The following is a 23106-nucleotide window of genomic DNA, read 5'->3' as shown; positions in this document are numbered from 1 at the left end:
GTCCCAACGAAATCGTTGATATGAGCATGATTTTGGGAGAAAGTCGAAATAATTATGCAGCAGCTGCCAGACTTTATGCTGAACGCTATCCCAATAGGAGACACCCAAGTAATGTTACTATCCAAACCTTAACTCAGAGAGCTCGAAATGGAGCTTTTGTTCGTCAACGCCGTCATCATGAATACGACGAAAACGATCCTCGTGTTATTACCATTCTAGCGATTATTCATCTTGATCCTCACATTAGTACTCGACAAATAGAAAGAGAAATAGGTATACCTCAATCAACAGCATCCCGAATATTGAGAGCGAGAAGATATCATCCTTATCACATAACATTAACACAACAGTTAACTCCAAATGATATGATTTTGCGAGTACGTTTTTGTCGATGGGCAATACGAATGATTCAACAAGATCAAGACTTTTTCAGGCACGTTCTTTTTTCAGATGAATCAACATTCAGAAACACTGGAGAATTGAATAGACATAATTGTCATTATTGGTCAGATGAAAATCCTCATTGGTTCAGGCCCATAGACAATCAACACCGCTGGAGTGTTATGGTCTGGTGTGGAATCATCAATGGCTATTTGATTGGTCCTTATTTCTTTGAAGAGAACGTGAATGGGGTAAACTTTTTGAGATTACTTCGAGACATTTTACCTGAATTACTAGAAAATGTAGACCTAGCCACAAGGCTAAGAATGTGGATCCAATTAGATGGAGTACCACCACATTATGCACGCATTGTTCGTGATTATTTAAACACCCGCTACAATGGCAGGTGGATTCGGCGAGGTGGCCCAGTTGCCTGGCCCCCTCTATCACCTGATTTAATCCCTCCCGATTTTTACTTATGGGGATATCTTAAGAATGTTGTTTATGCTCAACGGCCAACAACGCGACATAATATGATCGAACGCATTCGTACAGCTTGTGCAGCAATCCCTCGAGATGTTCTACTTAGAACCATAAGACAATTCAGAGCTCTACTTGATCTTTGCATCCAACAAAACGGCGGTAATTTCGAACAATTAATCAATGGTTAACTCCAGTTAACATTCCATAAAAATACCAAAAAAATAACAAAAAGGGAAAAAACAAAAAAAAAAAAACAAATAAAAAAAATAAAAAAAAAATAAAACAAAAAACAAAAAATGGGATGCTAAATTCTTTTGACAACCTCCTCGATGGTGCATCCTGGGTTCGGCTGATGTCAAACGTAATTTCCGCACAAAAGATGATTTGTTTCCAAAATCACATGTTCGAACGTAAAATTTCCCGCTCTTTCCATTTCTGGTGCCAAAAGTAGGGGTTTCTATTTGAAAAAAATCGACTTGACCTGCAAATGACCTTGAAGGTCATGCTCAATGACATTGTCAAGGTCATCATCAGATAGCCAGGGAAAAATCCTAAAACTTTTACCCGAAACTTTTTTCGCTGGCATGCTTTGCCAACGAGATAATTGAGATTAAAGATTAAAATGACTCACCCTGTGTATATATATATATATATATATATATATATATATATATATATATATATATTGTTTTACTCGCGTAAATGAAGAAACCTGTTTAATCAGATAATAAATAAACAACTCGCTGTGCATGCCGCGTCTATTGCGGCCGCCTTCACACGTATTTACCTGTGCGAGACTCGTGTCTCGTCACACAGATAATAAATAAACAACGATCAGTTGAGTACTAAGACATATCCGATGTAAATGTCACGCTCTTCAAGATGGTGGCATCTATTTTTCTGTAGCTACCACTGTTTTCGAGAAACTGACGAAAAATATATTGTTTTGCTGTTTTTACTCCCACGCCGTCCAGTGCACAACAACAGAAGACCGAAGTAACGGTTGTAAGAGTCAACTGAATTGCGTACTCCCAATAAATTCAGTTAGAAAACAAAGGATTATGGTAAAAAGATATTTCTGCTGGCATTGGAAGAAATGCAACTACTAGAATCGGCAAACAGCAAGGCTGAATAGGTGATAAATAATATCACCCGAGCCGTGACGCAGCCATGCCAAGAAGAGTGCATGACAGTAGACGACCATCAGTATATTGGTGGGACAAGAAGGTTAAGAGTGCACGTAGCAAGTGCCACCGGGCCAGAAGACGAGAAGTACGGGCAAGGAAAAAATACTATAAATCCGAAACGGGGCAGAAAATAGAAGACTGGATTCAAAGAGGATATGGGGAAATAAATTACTACCTCACACCGATTTTGACGGGGCACGGATGCTCTCAGGCGTATCTACACAGAGTGTTATCTCCAGACCAGAGTGACACCTGAGTCAATGATCACAGCTATGTTGAAGTCGATGGATAGTTGTTACGCAGTAAACAACTACGTAAATACCATTTTCACGAAGGTTACAAAGGACAAACGGGAAAGAAAAGAAGGTACGAAACGCTCCTCGGACCGATGCAGAGGAACGTAGGTAACTGAGTGGAGCTCTCACTTCTCTGCCCGATGCATATAGATTTTCTAATCGGAAACTGATAAGAGGCTTATCTTATCAATCTGCTTAAAGTCTAGACTAAAAATATAAAGTGTCCAGTTTTGATACATCACATCACAACGATTAATGTTGCAGAATTTAATTAAGGAATTTTAGTTAAATATAATTAAACGTTATTGTTACGCTGATTTGATTCTTTAAGCCTTTATTAAAATCTGTTTAACAAGCTATGTAAGCTGATTTGTTTAGCCTATCATATTTAATCGTATCGTTATCGGTACGCCGGAAATGCATTCACTCTAAACCTAAATTTGAAAATCAGGAAGTAAAAAGATTAAAACCTACATTTTAATAGTATTTTATAAGTATTTAAAAGTAAATGGTATCCTCACAGACAATTAATTGATGGATTTTAATCTTTATGCAAATAAAATCTACAGATTTACACTTAATTGTAATGCTATAATTTTGAGGATATCAATCAATTTTTAATATTCATTAAGTTTAAAATGTAGGTTTTAATCTTTTCATTTCCAGATTTTCAACTTTAGGTTTAGAGTGTTGATTAAATTTATTTATTTATTTATTTATTTAACTCCAGAGTTACAAACATTTGCATCCGATACAGAGTTGATATTATTCACACAATAACACACTATAACGCCGCAAATCCTGCAGAGGAAAACAGTATTTCCTGTTCGCAGGTCCGGATATTGATATAATACATTTCTGACAGTTTCTCTTGAGTGGTATAGAAAACTGTCATTATTAATTTTAGACTTTAAAATGCATTTAAAGAGAGCCTTTCCAACTACCGTTAACTCTTATCCTGATTTTAATAATCATAGGAGAAATTCTGTACACTGCAAATTATTGTAATTATAAGCTATTGCATATTCCAATATGTACCTATGGTTGTGAGATGTGCCATTTTTCTCATTAAGGGTATTTCTGTAATCTTGTCAATTGCAGAGAAGGCTTTTTAACCAAGTAGCTTCAATTAAAAATTCCGTGATAGAAAATCGAGGCTAATATGACCTCGATATGGTCGATTTGATCCTCAATAGCCAGATTATGAGACATATTGTGTTCATATGTCTCTGTTAACAGGCGACGGTAACTGAGCATAATCTGTCAAGAGTTGTGGCAAATGTTTTAAGAATGGCAACCTAACCTTGCACGTTTATGCATATACAAACATGACCGTACACAACACTTACTATCATATATCGTATATTACACTATTGTAAAACAATTTTTACTTAACTATCTTTGCTAGCTGTTCCACGCCGAAGCCTATGGTTCCGATGACAAAATTTACTAATGGGTGTTAACATGGAAATGTAAACTACAACACTTAAGATAATGACAAGTAGGTATGTTCTTTTAACGGCTTGAAACAAACCACCATGCAAAATTCCAGCCCTCTAAGTATGACAGTTTTTAATTCAGATCAAAACAAAATTCTCAATGGTTCTACGATTACTTGTTTTACAATTTTCGTTTTGCACTCTATTTTGTCCTCGGAATCATAAGCTTTGGTGTGGAACAACTAGCAAAGACAGTCAACTAAAAAAAGTTAGGTTACTACTCTTAACACATTACCTTCTATTCTCAAAATTGATTGTAAAAACCTTCCTTTAGACCCAAGTGATTTTAAAATTTATGATTTTGATTATTAAGTTTATGGATTTTAGGTTATAAACCCATTGGTGAACTCAACATAATGTGGGCATATTATCATGATATCTTTGCCTTACACAGTAAATTATCGTAATTGCAACATATTGAATATTTCAAAATGTTAGTTCAACTTTTTTCTCTCTCTGAATCAGCTTAAATGTATGACGGAATGAAAGAATACTCTATCTTGATAAAGGCTTCAAGGAAGTCACCTTATATTCAAAACATTTGCTTTAAACCGGCAACTGAAACAGAACGTTCTCAATGGGCAGCCGAGGTAGCGGGTTCTTCTACTTAGCCGTCAATATACTTGCAAACTGTAATCGTCACATATCGCCGTCAACAGCCCGTTATGATATTACCAACAGTAATAATAATAATAATAATAATAATAATAATAATATTTACCTCATAAGTATTGTCTGGTTTTATCACGAAGGTATATAAATGCGTGTAAATATCATCTTTGCAGCGAATATCCTTTTTTATTAGAAGATTTTTTCCTTTGTAATTAAAAATAGCATGAACTTTCTTAGTCCCTGGTCCGCAAATATCTGGCCCTATAAAAAAATTCTATTTGATACTGATATAATATACACTAAAAAAACTAGATACTAATATTTACTACAAACTCGATGAATTGAAAATTAAGTATAGAAAATACGGAGCAGTGCACGGTCACATTGAGTTTTTAGTATAGCAACGCAGTGCAGCAGCTGTGTTTCAGCGTGAGCATCGATCCATTACCTAGGTCAGGGATATACGCCGCAAGCTTACCAAGTTTTTGATATAAATGATTTTCGAGATGGCTATTATTATATAAATAGAATATGGATATAAATTAATAACGATTTTTAAATATTTTTTATATTTAAAGTGATAACTTCTTATGGGGCGGTAAACCTGCAATGTTTGTAGTTTCTGGAATGCGTTACATATCTAAAGGTATACTGCTATAGGGCTCTTAGGTCTCGACTCGGCAGGCCCACCCTCTCCGCGCGCAAAGCTAAATATAGATTTACTCTCTTAAAACCATATACCCTCCCTCCGGGCGCTGCAATGAGTATACATATACATAACACTGAAAAACCAAACTATAAAATGACGATTGTGTTGTTTTGAGGATAAACAGGACAGAATGATGGCAACTTAGATAGTTTAGAATATTTAGTTTTCTTGGTATTTTCTGCGATTAACGCATGGTAATGACTATCAAATGTTATATCTTAAAAAATATTAACACGAAGAAATATATCATCGTTCATTTTTACGATCTTTATTAATTCACCAAATAGCTTTTCACTTTCTTCCATATTGACAACAATAAATGATTCGATTTTCCATGAAATGTTCCATACATTAATTTCATTATAATATTCCGAATTGTTTGAAAATGTGTCGAAATACACTTTTGCTTTACAATCACTATCATCGAGAGATAATTTAAAATCATGTTTTAGATCTATTTCCATCGAATTAAATAATTCGCACACCATTAGACCCTGTTTAATGTTGGTCCATTGTGTATATGAATAATAACTATTATCACTTACACAAACTTGCAATAGGTTGTTGGATTGCAAGTTCTATGCGAACGACTAGGCAGTGATCATGTGCGCCCCGTGTCAGTGCGTTAATTGTGATCTAATAAGAAAGAGCTGATGCACTTTTTCGGCGGTACAGCGAGGGTGCCGTTCAGGACAATTTTACTCTCTCTCTCTCTCTCTCTCTCTCTCTCTCTCTCTCTCTCTCTCTCTCTCTCTCTCTCTCTCTCTCTCTCTCTCTCTCTCATTTTGAGTCTGTAATTTTAATGCGAACTCGCTTACGGCTCACATTGAGATGATCAAGTCAGTTCACCAACAGTCCTGACTGACTACCGTCCGATTTCACTTCTCTGCTTTCTCTCCAAGGCCCTGGAGTGGCTGGTGCACAGGCAAGTCTCACAATACCTTGAATCAAGACTCTTACTAGACAACTTTCAAACAGGCTTCCGCGCTGGCCACAGCACTCAGTCCGGCCTAATTAAGCTAACTGATGATGTCAGGATCGGGATAAAAAAAAAGAAAGTGACACTTCTCCCCCTCTTTGACTTTAGCAAGGCGTTTGACACTGTATGTCACGTCCAGCTCCTGAGAAAGCTATCCATCTTCGGCTTCTCTAAGCAGGCCATCCGCTGGTTTGCCTCCTATCTCACTAGGAGAGAGCAGGCCGTCGTTGGTGACAATAGCGAGCGTTCCTCTCCGCGGCGTCGTAACATCGGCGGCCCGCAGGGCTCCGTCTTAGGTCCCTTGCTGTTCGCATTGTACATCAACGACATCGGTTTCTGCCTTGATTCCGATGTTTCCCATCTTATCTATGCGGATGACTTGCACATTTACAGTCAATGCCACCTCGAGGAGCTCGATTCTTTATCAAACAAGATGAGTGCTAATGCTGAGAGGATAATGGGCTGGGCTGAGCAAAATAGGCTTAGACACAATGTTAATAAAACCAAAGCAATTGTCCTGGGCTCCCCTTACTACATAAATTTACTTCCCTCAACAGCTAACACTTTTATTAATATCGGGGGTGTCCAGGTCAGCTTTGAATCCACTGTGCGTAATCTGGGATTGGTGCTTGACTCTAAACTCGCGTGGAAAGAGCACTTTACACAAGTGTGTAAGCGTGCTCACTCGCTAATGTACAGGCTCTACTTTTTCAGAAAGAGTACCAATCTCAGGTTGCGCAAGCATCTTGTGCAAGCGTTTCGCTTGTGCAAGTATTTCCGATCATCGACTACTGTTCTCTTGTATACTGTGACCTGACGCAGGAACTCGACTTAAAACTACAGAGGCTCGTGAATACAGGAATTTGGTACATCTATGGTGTAAGGAGAGATGAGCACATCTCCCCGTACAGGCGCGATCTGCAGTGGCTAACCACTGCCGGACGCAGGAAGTACTTCACAGCTTGTTTCCTACGCAAAATGTTTAATTCGGTCGTACCATCATACGTACTGGCCTTTTTTGACTTCCGCGTCACACTCCGGCCTGTGAGGGGCGAGGTGATACCTCTGAAAATTCCTGCTTTCGCGACGGAAACGTTGACGCTGAAAACTTGCTAAGGATCACTTTTTTCAACTCGAAAACACATAACTCGTACACAGTCCACGCACACACCTACTTTCTCGCTCAATCCACCTTCACTATCGCCACACTCTCTCACTATACATACTCTAAACATGCCTCAATCTATTATTTATTGTTTTTTCTTTTCTCATTTGTAATGCTGTAAACTTATAATCGTACAATATAATGTACGCAAAATAAAACTAATCTAATTTCTCTCTCCCTCCCTCCCTCCCTCCCTCTCTCTCTCTCTCTCTCTCTCTCTCTCTCTCTCTCTCTCTCTCTCTCTCTCTCTCTCTCTCTCTCTCTCTCTCTTGACACTCTCTCAAGCACCTTGTGCAAGCATTATTATTCCCTATCATTGACTACTGTTCACTAGTGTACTGCGACCTGATTCAAGAACTAGACACCAAACTATAGAGACTGGTAAACATGGGAATCCGTTACATCTATGGTGTAAGAAGGGACGAACACATCTCCCCCTACAGGCGTGAGTTGCAATGGCTCACCACCGCTGGACGTCGAAAATACTTCATGGCCTGCTTCTTAAGGAAGCTCTTTAATACTGCCACTCCAGCCTATATCATGGCCTTTTTCGACTTCCATGTTGCACTCCGCCCTGTGAGCGGGGAGGTGACCCCCGTGGACATACCTCCCTTCGCCACGGAGGAAGACGCTGCGGAAGTCATTTCATGTCAGCGCCTCATATCCCTGGAACGCTTTACCATCTCATCTGCGGAACACAAACTCTGTCACACTTTTTAAAACACTGGCCAAACGCCACTTCTTGGCTCAGGACAACATCGAGTCCTAGTCGACACTCTCTCACTCTCCACATACAGCTCGCATCTTCCCATCTCGCCCTCATCACATCACATTCCATTGCACATTCCATCTCACACACATCTATCACCCAAACTAAATTAAAAACACTATATACAGAAATTACTAAAATGTAAATATTGTACAATATAATGTACAGAAAAATAAAATAAATAAATCTAAATCTAATCTCTCCCCCTCTCCCTCTCTCTCTCTCTCTCTCTCTCTCTCTCTCTCTCTCTCTCTCTCTCTCTCTCTCTCTCTCTCTTCTCCTCTCTCTCTCTCTCTCTCTCTCTCTCTCCCTCCCTCTCTCTCTCTCTCTCTCTCTCTCTCTCTCTCTCTTCTCTCTCTCTCTCTCTCTCTCTCTCTCTCTCTCTCTCTCTCTCTCTCTCTCTCTCTCTCTCTCTCTCTCTCTCTCTCTCTCTCTCTCTCTCTCTCTCTCTCTCTCTCTCTCTCTCTCTCTCTCTCTCTCTCTCTCTCTCTCTCTCTCTCTCTCTCTCTCTCTCTCTCTCTCTGGCGCTGGTGGTAAGCTAAGCACGCACTCTATTTCGCTCTGTGCAATAATACTAGTTATTAATATTCTCTTCACTCTTTCGAGTAACCTTTTACAGCGGAAGAGTCTTCCCAACGGCTCCTAAGCGTCAGGCAAAAAAACTGCAATCTTTTTGCAATTTTAAGAGCCGGGAAGGATTTCCGCAAAAAGTTGTGCTACATAACCTCAATCATCCAAAGACGTGCTTTACTATCGTTGTGCTCCGCCAATCTCCGACTCAGTTATCGTACCTGCAAGGAACAAGCTCAGTATTTTTAATCAGTACAGTGTTATGAGTGGAGTGAAATCGTGCAGTGCGGTGTTTATAGACTACCAGAGCAGCTATAGCTATAGCTATATCTCTATCTCTCTCTATTCGTCACAGCGTTGCCAGTCGCTGTGGTTGCTAAGCCGGAACTTTATTTTTCTGACACCAGAGGGAAGCACTCTCCGAGCCAGCGAACTGCAGTATAGTACAGCAACTGCACCGCCAGGTGGCCCCGACACGGCGTACGCAAACACGCACCCAAAAGAGCGTCCTGAAGGCTCTTATACAGAGCCTACTCTGGCCACCGCACACCACAGCGCTCTTCACCTTATTTCCTGCACCACTTGTCGACTGAGCCGAATTACCTCCCGTGGATAAAGTCGATTGTGTCATTTGTTTTAAACACTATGTTGAAACCTGAGGGAGATGACGAACAACTGTTGGTGCATACATCGTGCAAGACTTGCACTGATGCCATTGCTTTGCGTAATCCGCGCAAATGCGACAAATGTGGCTGGTACTACACTGAGCGACTTTTGGAGCACCCCATACTCCTGAAGTGCATAGGGAACTCTGAACTGGTGTAGCACGGGCTACTCTTGCCGTCGGAGCATGGCATACTCCGATCGGAGTATGCCATGCTCCGAATCAGTGTCCCAGAAGCGCCACGAGTCGGTGTAACCCACGAACCTTACCTCAAGAGCATCTGTGATACTGTTGAAGCGTTCGATAAGCATGTCGATTCTCGGGCGGCTGATGCACGTGGAGAAATTTGTTGGAGTTTACTTTAAATGTTTTATAGTCATTAGTGTATATGAACCAGATATTCAATTTGGAAAAATAATTAAAATTGAAAAACTTTCATTGACTGATCAAAGTAGAGATCAAATTGAATCACTGGTACAATTCACTGTTCTTATTTACGAAGAGGTTTACTTCGATGACCACTTTATGGTCTACGTCATTGCTAGTACCGAAAAAATTGTGACGCTTAAATATAGTAACATACCGAGTATGCCAACTGTCGCTGCCTTAAAAAAAGGAGAACATTATTGGATTATACCACGTTATGTATTATAATTATAATATTTTGTATATTCAACTTTTATAAGCAAAATAAATATTTGTATACAGCATTTATTTATATCGTGATTTTATCGAGTTTTGACTAATTATGTTAATAATTCCCGTAAATCTCTAGTAGACGACGTTCATATACCGTCCACCCTGGGCACCAGGTAGGTACCTCGGAGACCGTTGCCGTCGCGATATTTGTGTTCAGCGACCCCAAAAACCCCCGAGTAACGAGTTTCGACTCACTGTGTTACGATTTCCCGTAAAACTCTCGTAGACGACGTCAAAAACCCCCGAGAAGCAAAACTGGACTCATTTCCATCAATATTTACCGAGTTGTCAATTTTTTATTTAGTGTCTCTTACAAATGCATTATTAAAATGCATATTGTTCTGCATACTGTTGCAATAATGCATTTTCAAAAAAGTAATTAATCACACTAGGGCACAAAATTTGTAGACGCTCTCACGAATCGAATGCAAAAGACCGCATTGAGATCCGTCTTACTACTCAAAAAATCGATAGTCCATTGCTTTATTTCTTCGACTACTTTGTTACAACATTCGAACATTGTTTAAAAAAGTAAGTAAAAAAATAAACTATATAATTATAGTAATACAATAAAACATGTAATGCTAATGATCACTATCATCCTAAAAAGTACGCGCTGTAGTGATGTACGCGCGCTTCCGCACTATCTTCCAAGTTTGCTCCGACAATTGGAGTACCCCATACTCCGATCACTCAGAGCATGCAGTGCTCGCGTTATACGAGTAGGGGAAGTTCCGTTTCGGGACACCGCATGCGCTGGACCCATGGCGCTTCGGGCGCTCCTACACAAGTGTATGAGACGCGCGGAAAGTCGCTCAGTGTACCATCCTAAGTGTACGCCTATTCAGGCAATTAAGGAAGGTGGCAAGACTATACAAGTCTGCATGAACTGCTTGGTAGCTGCTAATAAAACTCCACGCAGCACCTCTACCTCTTCTCCATCTTCACGAAGCAGCAGCCCTCTGCCCCAACAACAAACACGCTATAGGAAACCGGTTTCTGCACCACCATCGCGCTATTCTAGTCCTTCACGTAAAGAAGATCCCGTGCTCAACAAAATACTGGACAAGCTAAATAAACTTGACAACATAGAGAAGCAGCAGAATGCAATGAGTAACCAGCTTTCTGAGAGCAACAGTTTTTTGGAGAACAGAATGACAGCCATTGAGAAGTCCCTGGAGCCGCTGAAGGAGATACCGGCGCTGATTAACCGTGTAACGGTGGTGGAAGGGGATGTGATTGCTTTGAGGGCTGAGCAGGAGGAGATTAAAGCTAAGCTTGAACAACTGCTGGCGAGTGGTGCTGGCTCTTCTTCTTCGTCTCCATCGAATGCTCCTGCGCTGTTTACCGATACCATCCAGCAGCTCTGTGAAGCCAACATGAGAATCCAGGCGCAATTGGATGGCGTTGTGTCGTCCCAGGCAAAGCTCTCTGCAGAATTGGTCATAACTGGCCTGACCTTTTCGGAGACGACATCCTTAAGGCACCTTGCCTATTCAGCTCTTCGGACCTTGGACGCTGAGCTAACGGAGAGAGACATTATCTCTGTGCGACCCCTGGGAAGGGTGAGAGTAGCCCGCAATGACACTGTGGACGCTTCTGATGCAAGCCCTGGAGCAGTCAGGTTGCCGCTCTCAGTCTTACTATCCAGGACGCTCATGCACTCGCTCATCTCTGCTATAATCAAGATTCGGAAGCTACATACTACGCAGCTGTCTAGCGAATTGCTGCATAAGGCCCACGTTGGCCAACGTCAACGAATGGTTGCTATCTGATGTCCTTCGGCTCCGCAAAACTGTAAGGGAGGCTGCAAGAGAGCACGGTTGCACCAAGTTTGTGAGGGATGGTCGAATATACATCAAGCTAAAGAAGGAGGATCGTGCTGTGAAGATTGCGTCGGATGAAGATCTGAAGAATTTTTTAGGCTCGATCACAGCCAACTGAAGTAAACACCCCTCATTCCACGTAGATCACCATCATCTGAATCGTCCACCACATCTTCAATCACTCCTAAGGTAACTCTGTCTGAGGGTCTAAGAGTCTGCCATTTCAATGCGAACTCTCTTACGGGTCACATTGAGATGGTCAGGCTCTTCTTGTCCACTCGCCCCCTCTTTCACGTGATAGCTGTGACGGAAACCTGGCTTGACGAGAAGGTAACTTCTATCCCTTCACTGGAAAACTATACGCTCTACAGACGTAACAGAAACAGGAACGGGGGAGGTGTGGCCCTCTATATACATCACTCACTGACTGCAAACGTATTATCATCATCTGATGGAGCTTGGTCGGGCAAGCCAGGCAAACCGAAGTACATTTTCTGTGAGGTCTCCGCGAAGGGAGTTTCACCCATCTTTGTGGGAGTCGTGTATCGTCCACCACATGCCCCTTTTATTCAACATAATAACTTCATTGAACAGCTAACTACTTTTATGTACAACTATTCCACAAAGGTCATTATGGGTGATTTCAACGCTGACCAACTATCCTCATCCGAAGATGACAAGTTCATCAAGGCCTATATTGAGGAAAACTCCTTATTGTCGGTCCCTTATGGTGCCACGCACCATAAACAGGACTCCGACACCTGGCTAATTGATGAGCAGGATCGCCTGCTATCACACTACAAGACTGATACTCCTTTCATCAACGGACATGACCTAATCACTGCCACTCTCGACGTACAGATCCCACGCTACGTACCTAAATCACACTCTTACAGAAACTACAAGGGAATCTGTGCCGAGAAGCTAAGGGACTTCCTTGGCACATGTTACTGGTCATCTCTCGCTACGTCATCACTCGACGAATGCATCACCCTTCTTAACGCTAACTTAACGAACGCCATAAATCATCTCGCCCCATCACGGACTGTTACCCCAAGACGTAAACGTCACCCGTGGTTTACCACGGCTCTTCGTGACCTCTTGACTGAACGGGACAGACTTTACAGAAGGTTTCGCAGAACTCGTCTACCTTGTGATCGACATTATTGTAGAGTAGCAAGGGACGACGCTCACAGACAGGTTGAGGAGGCCAGGCTGAATTATTATTATTCACGCCTGTCAACCCTAACTGATGTCGCTGAGATCTGGAGAGAGCTTGAGAACCTTGGAATCACCACCTCTAAAGCACCATCACCTTCTCGCTTCTCTACAGATGACCTCAACAAACACTTTAGTTCCATCTCAAATGATCCACTGGCTCCTGCAGTTGCGGTTTTTCTGCGTACCCTCGAGAGTCTAGACTTCCCTGAGCATTTCAACTTCAAGGTTATTACAGAATCGGACGTTTTGGCTGCTGTGTCGCACTTCCACACTCAGGCCAGAGGCAACGATGGCATCCCACAGGTTGTAATTTCAAAGGAATAGTGGAAAGGAATACGGATAGTGTTGAAATTTCAACACTATCCGTACTCGCTCCTTTACTATGTCGGATTTTCAACCTGTCCTTAAGCGAGTCACGTTTCCCCTCTGCCTGGAAGATGTCGCTGGTGCGAGCACTGAACAAGGCCAGTTCACCAACAGCCCTGACTGACTACCGTCCAATTTCTCTCCTCTGTTTTTTATCAAAGGCGCCGGAGTGGCTGGTGCACAGGCAAGTCTCGGAATATCTTGAATCAAGGCTACTCATTGACAACCTACAAACAGGCTTCCGCACCGGTCACAGCACACTGTCTGGCTTAATTAAGCTGACTGATGATGTAAGGCTTGTCATAAACAAAAAGAAAGTCACGCTTCTGTTTCTATTTGATTTCAGCAAGGCGTTTGATACGGTGTGTCACGTCAGGCTCCTGAGAAAGCTATCCTCTTTCGGCTTCTCCAAGCAGGTCATCCGCTGGCTTGCATCTTACCTTACGGGAAGAAAGCAGGCCGTTATTGGTGACAACGACGAGCTCTCCACCTTCCGGCCCCTGAACGCCGGTGTCCCGCAGGGATCGGTTCTAGGTCCCCTGCTGTTCGCGTTGTACATCAATGACATTGGTTTTTGGCTGGATTCAGATGTGTCCCATCTAATCTATGCGGATGACTTGCAAATATACAGCCAATGCCACGTTGAGGAGCTCGATTCTCGTTCTGACAAGATGAGAGCTAATGCCAAAAGGATAATGGGCTGGGCTGCACAAAATCACCTTAAACTTAATGTCCTGAAAACTAAGGCAATTGTCCTGGGCTCCCCCTACTACATTAATGCTTTACCAACTGTTGCTAACACCTACATCAACATAGGGGGAGCCCGGGTCGACTATGAATCATCCGTGCGCAATCTGGGGTTGGTGCTTGACTCCAAACTAACGTGGAAAGAGCACGTTACACAACTATGCAAACGTGCTCACTCATTAATGTATAGGCTTTACTTTTTCAGGAAAAGTACCAATCTCAGGGTGCGTAAACATCTCGTGCAAGCACTCCTATTTCCAATCATCGACTACTGCTCATTGGTATACTGTGACCTGACCCAAGAACTTGACACAAAACTCCAGAGACTCGTAAACACGGGAATTCGATACATCTATGGTGTAAGGAGGGACGAGCACATCACCCCCTACAGGCGTGAACTGCAATGGCTTACAACTGCCGGACGTAGAAAGTAATTTGCAGCCTGTTTTCTACGAAAACTGTTTAACACAGCTGTGCCTTCCTACATCTTGGCCTTTTTTGACTTTCACGTCGTGCACAGCCTGTGAGGGGGGAGGTGACGCCTCTGGACATCCCGACTTTCAAGACGGAGACGCTGAAAGGTTCATTCCATATAAGCGCCTCTTACCTCTGGAACTCGCTACCATCACGCCTTCACAACACTACATCCATGTCACACTTCAAACAATTAGCTAAAGAATATTTTTATGCACTTGAAAACTCATAATCATTTCACAAACACTTACACTCTATATATATATATATATATATATATATATATATCATTTCACATTCATTCTATATATATATATATATATATATATATATATATATATATATATATATATATCATCTCCCTCACGCACACACACACACACACAAATTATAACTGGTTTTACTTTATACTGTTACTTTTGAATTGTACAACACAATGTACAGAAATAAAACTTCTTTAATCTAATATCTCTCTCTCTCTCTCTCTCTCTCTCTCTCTCTCTCTCTCTCTCTCTCTCTCCTTTTAAATCGTACATGCGCGTCTCTTGACTCCACGTTGCCGATCGACACATCACCTCATTCGTGCATGTGCAAATTCACAGCCTTTCTCTACCGACGCTGCGACGCACTCTGTTAAATAATAATTAATAAGTCTTACGCTAAAAAAGTTATCACTTTTGCCGGGCATTCCAAGACGCACACCATTTTTTACTTTTGTGATTTGAATTTGTCAAAAATCCCTTGTCTACTATACTTGCCATTTTGCGATAAGAATTCAACTTTATGTCATGATATATTAATCTTTCATCTAGGTGGAGTCGTATTTCCAACTCGCTAACGGTATAAATAATTAACAATTGTTACGGGAGAACATTTCTGTAAAGCTGCGATGTATTGTGTATAAACTGCGACTGTAATAAATATGTATAAATATGAATATATATACAGGGTGTTTCATTTTAATCCGACCACGACAAAAAACCATGGAAAAACTAATTTTAACGAAAAATGACCTTAACAAAAGTTGAAGGGGGTAAAGGGGGCCATCGAATGACACAAACACCTAAGACCTTGAACTCGATTTTCAAGGTCATTTGAGGGTAATTGTGATTTTTTTAAATAGGAACCTCTATTTTAGACCTTGGAATCGGATAGAGCGGAAAAAATTACGTCGCAAAGGATATTTTAAGCTTGCTTTGGTGACCTTGAGAAGGTCAATTCAAGGTCAAATAACAAAAAATATGCTAAACAGCTGTTTGTCTGGTTTTATTTTACTGATGTCGAAAGATGACCTTGACAAAAGTTGAAGGGAGCAAAAGGGGCCATCTAATGACACCAACACCTTTGACCTTGAACTCGATTTTCAAGGTCATTGTATTTTTTTAACGGGAACCCCTATTTTTGACCTCGGAATACGGAGCAGCGGAAAAAATTACGTCGGAAATGACATTTCAAGTTTGCCTTCGTGACTTTGAGAAGGTCAATTCAAGGTCAAATAAGAAGTATTAGCCTAAGATTGTTTTCCTTTCAATTTTTTCGTAGAATTATCATTTTGTTATTGTAATAAACATTAAGAGAATAATTGACTTAAAATGTTATTATGCTTTGCTGACTTTAAAGCCATTTTGTAAGGTCAAAAGTGCAAAAATGCAATATAAAATGTTATGTGAAGTCCATATTTATATCCTAACTTTAGCGTTACCCAGGAACAACGACGTGGACGTAATAGGAATGTGTTCCCTTTGGGGTGCTTGATTAGAGTGAGTCCCCTTGCCTCTCACTTTTGCTCAAAATTCAACGCAGGTGCTCAAAGACACCACCAGTTTGTTGGATACACAATTCAATTCGCTGCTGAAAATGTTCTACTGTTCTGAGTACTACAGCTCTTGGGATGTTTTCACAAGCGGTTTGAATTCTGTGGATCATATCTTCCCTTGTTGTAGTTTCATGTTCATAAACAACATCTTTCAAATACCCCCACAAATAGAAATCGGGTGATGTCATATCTGGAGATCTCGGTGGCCATCGAACACCCAAATCTCCACGTCCAGTGCGTCCAATCCACCTGTCACGGTAATTTTGATTAAGATATTGTCTAACTATTCGAGTATAGTGCGCAGGAGCTCCATCTAATTGAATCCACATTCTTGCTCTTGTGTATAAATCTACTTCTCCAAGAAGTACTGGAAGACGTTCTCTCAGGAACTGTAAAAAATTATGGCCATTTACATTTTCATCGAAAAAGTATAGGCCTACAAGGTATCCGTTAACAATTCCACACCAAACATCAAGACTCCAACGATTTTGGTTATCTATCTGCCTGTACCAATGCGGATTAACATTCGACCAATAATGACAGTTGTGTCGGTTAAGCTCTCCATTGCTTTTGAATTTTGCTTCATCAGAAAACATTACGTATTGAAAAAAGTGACGATCATTAGCAATCATTTGTCGTGCCCATTGGCAAAACTGTAGCCTTAACCTCATATCAGCAGGTGTGAGATCCTGAGTCAAAGTAATATGATATGGATGATAACGTTGACTTCTTAGTATTCTCGAAGCAGTAGCCATAGGTATACCACTTTGCCTTTGAATTTCACGGGTACTAACGTGGGGATTCAAATGAACCATTGCTAAAACGACCATTACACGAAGATCATCTTCGTTGTAATTACGACGATCTCTAACCCGTGCTAGTTGCCCTTGTTGAGCTCTACGGTAAATCTCACGAATGGTTGTATGACTTGGATGTCTTCTATCGGGATATCGAATTCGATACAAGGCTGCAGCTTGTCGATAATTACGTCTAGATTCACCAAGAATCAATAAAATATCAACCCTTTCAGCGGCTGGATAATCAGCCATTGTTAAAAATTTATAAAAGTTCAATAAAAAATTTTGTTTTTACCAAACAAATTAGATAGCTTTCGATGAGTAATAAATTTTAATAGAAAAAATAAAGGTCAATGAATGAAAAAGAGAAAATGTTAAACAAATGATATTTGATTAGTTTGGCTAATCAATAACTATTCAATAACTAGTAAACTATTGAATACTAAGTGTAAGTAACAATGAGTAGAGGATAAATTCATATGAAAAGAGATCTCTTATTAGAAAAATTGTCTATTTCAACAATGAGTCGCGGGAAAATTCAACACGAAAAATCATCTTTACAAAATAAATTATTTATTTCAACAATAAATTCATGCAAAATTCGATGAGGAAAATTAGTAGCCAATTGTGTCCACGTCGTTCCTGAGTAACGCTAAAGATAGGATAAAAATTCGCTTACGAAAACATCCCAAGAACTGAATAGAATCCAAAAACATGGTGGTGTCTTTGGGCACCTACATTCAAATCTGTACATAATAAAAGTGAGAGGCAAGGAGACTCACTCTAATCAAGCACCCCAAAGTCAGCAAAGCATACACATTTTAAGTCAATTATTCTCTTAATGTTTATTACAATAACAAAATGATAATTCTACGAAAAAATTGAAAGGAAAACAATCTTAGGCTGATACTTCTTATTTGACCTTGAATTGACTTTCTCAAAGTCACTAAGGCAAACTTGAAATGTCATTTCCGACGTAATTTTTTCCGATGCTCCGTATTCCGAGGTCAAAAAAAGGGTTCCCGTTAAAAAAATACAATGACCTTCAAATGACCTTGAAAATCGAGTTCAAGGTCAAAGGTGATGGTGTCATTAGATGGCCCCTTTTGCTCCCTTCAACTTTTGTCAAGGTCATCTTTCGACATCAGTAAAATAAAACCAGACAATCAGCTGTTTAGCATATTTTTTGTTATATGACCTTGAATTGACCTTCTCAAGGTCACCAAAGCAAACTTAAAATATCCTATGCGACGTAATTTTTTCCGCTCTATCCGATTCCAATGTCTAAAATAGAGGTTCCTATTTAAAATAATCACAATTACCCTCAAATGACCTTGAAAATCGAGTTCAAGGTCTTAGGTGTTTGTGTCATTCGATGGCCCCCTTTACCCCCTTCAACTTTTGTTAAGGTCATTTTTCGTTAAAATTAGTTTTTCCATGGTTTTTTGTCGTGGTCGGATTAAAATGAAACACCCTGTATATATATATATATATATATATATGCTCATCAGCGCGTGAAGGCCTCCGTGTCAGAAGGTAGAGCAGAAATAAAATATGCTCCGTAGACCGAACAGGCTAGGAATAGGAACTCCGAACAATAAACGAGTGAGTTTACAATAACACTACCCCAAGCGGGTAAGGCGACAATGCAAAAACCCGTCGCACTATGGGATATTTCGACTTTTCGTGTTTCAAAATCAAATAGCTCCATTCCAGTCGATCAATCTGAAATGTTTGGAAGATGATGTCTTAACTATCAGAAATCACAGAAAAATAAGCAGAAAGGTTGATGTTGACTGTATAGCCTAGGAAAATTCGTTAAAATTGACGGTTTTCGCAAAAAAACTTACTAAAGTCACGGTAGAATAATGGATTTTTTTGAATTTAATGCCTGTAAACACTATTTATATGTATTTTTTTCACGCTGAATCCAAATCTGCCCCTTGAAATTTTGTAGGATTTTTTTGTTCATTTAGAAAATGGGAAAAAACTTGTAGAATTGTCAAAGGTCTCTTATGACTCTGTAGGATTTCTTCTCATTCTATACAGCCATAAAACTATAAAAATATTTGTTTGATTATATAAACTATATAGTAAATACATCATATAACCCACATTTACACACAAACGCCCGTGTTTTAGCGAAAAAAAGGAAACAAGTTTTTGCAGGGTTTTGGGATTGTATACTATGACGAGAAACGTTGTTAACTCGTCATAACCTCCCCAGCATACAATCATTGTATTATTTAATGTAAATCAGTTACATGTTATAGGTGAGCAGCGGCAGAGTAACGTGAGGGAGCACACCGCGACGGTGAGTGGGGGGAGAGAGAGCGAGAGCTTCGCGCGCGAGACTTAGAACGCGCGCGACAGATCTGTTCAGGCTAATCGAGCATATCGCACTTTCGCTAGATCGCGCTATCCGGAGATTAATCTTTTGTTTATCGATTCGAGTGTGTGTATGACCGGTGTATTTTATCACAGCTATCTTCGAAGCCTCTTCGGGCGACATCGCCTTGATTACGTTCTATCTGCGACTACGCCGACTCGCCTGCGAAGGAGACGTCCTGGGCTCGAGCATTCCCGAGAACGAGCGAGAAATACGAACTGTAAGTATCAGCTCTCTCTCTCTCTCTCTCTCTCTCTCTCTCTCTCTCTCTCTCTCTCTCTCTCTCTCTCTCTCTCACACACACACACTAGCTCTCTCCCGATCTCTGAACACACCGTCCATCGGCGTCTCGCACACCCGCGTGTGTGCTCGTGTACTTTATTTTGAGTGCAGACAATATATATTCATTTTCTCTTAAATCTAACGATTGAGTTCGGAGTCACTCATTTCTGCGGACCTGCTTCCCGTCCCACATAAACTACGTTCCCTGCCACCTCCGCGGGCACCCGTATCGCTTCACGATACACGTGCATGTAAGCTGCAGCTAGCCACACTCGACCTTGGCCGGTTCACTGCGAACCTCGAGAACATCTCGAGGAAACGAGACTTCGTCTCGATTATTGCGAGGTGATTCACGCGACAGCAGTTGCATTGCACGCAGCTAACGTCTGCGCGATTGCTGCCGAAAACTTCACCCCGTTATAAAACATCGCCAGTTTTATGTTTGTGTATGCATATATACGAATTAATGTGTGTGTGTGTTCGTGCGTGCGTGCGTGCGTGTGTGTTTATATATATTTAAGGAATACTGTTCAAGTAAACTTTGCATTTTTTAACATTCCTGTAAATATGCTGTAAATATGTATAGCCTGCAAATTGTTTTAATCTGCAAAAACCATAATAGAAAATTTTATAGAACGGCTGCAGCATTTTAATAAATGGATAAGCTGAAATACTTTAAAGGAAATTTTGTGAAACAATTGCAGTATTTTAAGATAAATGCATGTGCTGAAAATCATAAAATTTGAACTTGATTATTGCCTTTTTACTTCAGTTATCGCGTCCCATAGAAAAAAGACTTTTTTCAGTTTTTGATGTTTTTCTCCGGATCTGCTCCATAAAATGACTTAAAATTAAAGTGATATATAATTATAATTACTTTCAATAATCATATAATATTTTAGATAGATTCGACATTTACTTTTCGAGTTATAACGGTTTCAAAATATTGCACATTATGGTGTATAATAAATGAACGACGAACGATAATATGAATTCTCCGCGGTAAAAAGATAGGTAATTTTATTCTCTTTCATGTGCATATTAAGCAATTTACTTTTATAAACTTTTTCAATAACTTTATTGAAACAAAACTGGATTCTCAAAACTAAAAAATCGCTATAAAAAAAACGCGCCTACAAAATTTAAAACGGACTGTTTTCCCATCATGTTATAGTAAAAACGAAGAAAATGAGAGTTGGTGGATTGAAATCCACTGAGTACACTGAAAAAAAACAGCCATTTTAACTGAACTCGCACCAGTAATCCGTCATTGTAAGAAGACTCGCCAACATTACCGTAGAGTTCAGCAGTTTTTAAGAATCAGTTCGGTCGTTTCTGCTGATGTCCCGCATAATCGATCAATTTTACGAGTCGCGACTCGCCAAAATTACCAGTGGCACACCTTTGTTCTTACTGAAATGTCGTTACGGTGGCAGAACGGTTAAAACTACCGAACTTTATAGCACAAACGACTGTGTTTTTTTTCAGTGTAAAAGCTGAGATACAGATGTCTACGAACGAACGAACACACACACATCCGTACGGACATTTTCTAAATACACTACTTTTCGACTAAAAATGTATCAAAACACACTTCCTACATGTTTTTACACAAACTCAAAAATGTATTATTACAAGGCTTCCTTAGGAAGGAAGCAAAATATATATGTCTTTCGAAAAATATACCTTACCAGCACGTCCTCCCCGTGAAAGCCACGTAACAACATAATAAAGTTGGCTAACGTTGGAAGGATCGAGAACATAATTTTCGATTATTTCTTTTCATATAAATTGCAAGAATATCGGACATCACAATCTTTTACGAGACACCATCGATGAAAATGTTTTCATACTTAAAAATAGGTAAGTCGACCTATATGAAATAGATTAATAATCTTCTTAATTTTGGTAGATAAAACATCAGTAAATCTTAAATATTTTAAACATTAAGATTGTCTGGAATGTTCTGAATTCACTCGAAACATATTAGTATCAATATTTTCTTACTTTTATCAATGACGTCTGCTCATGCAAGAAAATATGTATAAATAGCATAAACAATTGGTTTCAGTGCTCATTCTGCTCTAACCTTTCGAAGCAGTAAGATAGTTTAATCATAGTATTTTAATCAATAAAATTTTCTAGAATTTTCATCAATTATTTTTAACTCGAATTATTGCAGTTCGGAAGACTGTGCAGTTTGAGTTTATATAGATACTTACCTGTTGTTTATCAATGACGTCTACGCATGCGCAAAAATATGTACAAATAGCGTGAACAATCGGTTCCAGTGCTCATTCTGTTCTGACTCTTGGAAGCGGTAAGATCGATTAATCATAGCAATATAATTAATAAATTTGTTTAGAATTTTATTTATTAAGTGGCGCGGCAGCGCCAAGAAGACGATTTTGAGAGGCAGACGAAGCCGCGGCGCCCGTGACACTATTTACTTTTATATTGGTATTCGGATTTTTCATTATACAAAAAAAAGACCATAAAGTTGGCCGCACAGGCTAGTGTTAAGACCGTGAATTTAGCCGCACATATTGCTTTCCCACATACTTATACAGGCCAGTGGGATAACTGATGTGATTTCATTTTTTTTTTATTTTTATTTAATATCGAGTGGCGCGGTAGCGGTAAGCAGGGTAGCCCATGACGACGTCTAGGTAGAGTGCACCGTTTTTTTTGTGTCTTGGTGTAAAAATCATTCGAGGAAGGTGTCTAGAGGTATAAGGTGGCCGATGACGAGGTCTAAGTGGAGCGCTTCGTGATTTTTGGTGTCTAGATGTAAAAGTTATTCGAGGAAGGTGTCTGGAGGTACAGGGTGGCAGATGACGACGTCTAGTTAGTTCGCCCAGTGGTATTTGGTGTCTAGGTGTAGAAATAATTTGAGGGTGGTATATATCAGAACAATCAGTGATAAAAATGTTACAAAAAATCTGTGGTCGAAAGGTGCTAAAGGCACTTATATTTTATTTTACGACGTCGAATATGAAATACTCAAAAAAATTTACTAAAAAGTATTGAAATCTTTAAAAAAAATTATTTTTTAAAAAAGTAAAAGGTTAGGCGAGTTTGATAGATTCCGCAACGAAATTACAGATAGAAAAGAACTGAGGTCAATCAAACAAAGTCAAGTTTATTATATATAATCGTAATGAAGCGAGGAACA

The 23106-nt window shown here is 40.0% G+C and overlaps 1 protein-coding gene across 4 annotated transcripts in view; it reads right to left on the bottom strand.

Annotated features, from left to right (window-relative positions):
- The window catches only part of Crc (calreticulin), a 73863-nt gene that overhangs the window by 30414 nt on the left and 20343 nt on the right, over positions 1-23106 (bottom strand). For all 4 annotated transcript variants that reach the window (XM_032601200.1, XM_031926204.2, XM_031929789.2 and 1 more), the window contains 1 exon segment: positions 4568-4719. In XM_032601200.1, coding sequence (XP_032457091.1) covers positions 4568-4719 — 152 coding nt within the window.

Source organism: Nasonia vitripennis (genome assembly GCF_009193385.2).
Source record: "Nasonia vitripennis strain AsymCx chromosome 1 unlocalized genomic scaffold, Nvit_psr_1.1 chr1_random0001, whole genome shotgun sequence".
NCBI lineage: Eukaryota > Metazoa > Arthropoda > Insecta > Hymenoptera > Pteromalidae > Nasonia > Nasonia vitripennis.
The sequence above is the reverse complement of the archived record's forward strand: the minus strand, read 5'-3'. Positions and strand labels throughout refer to the sequence as shown.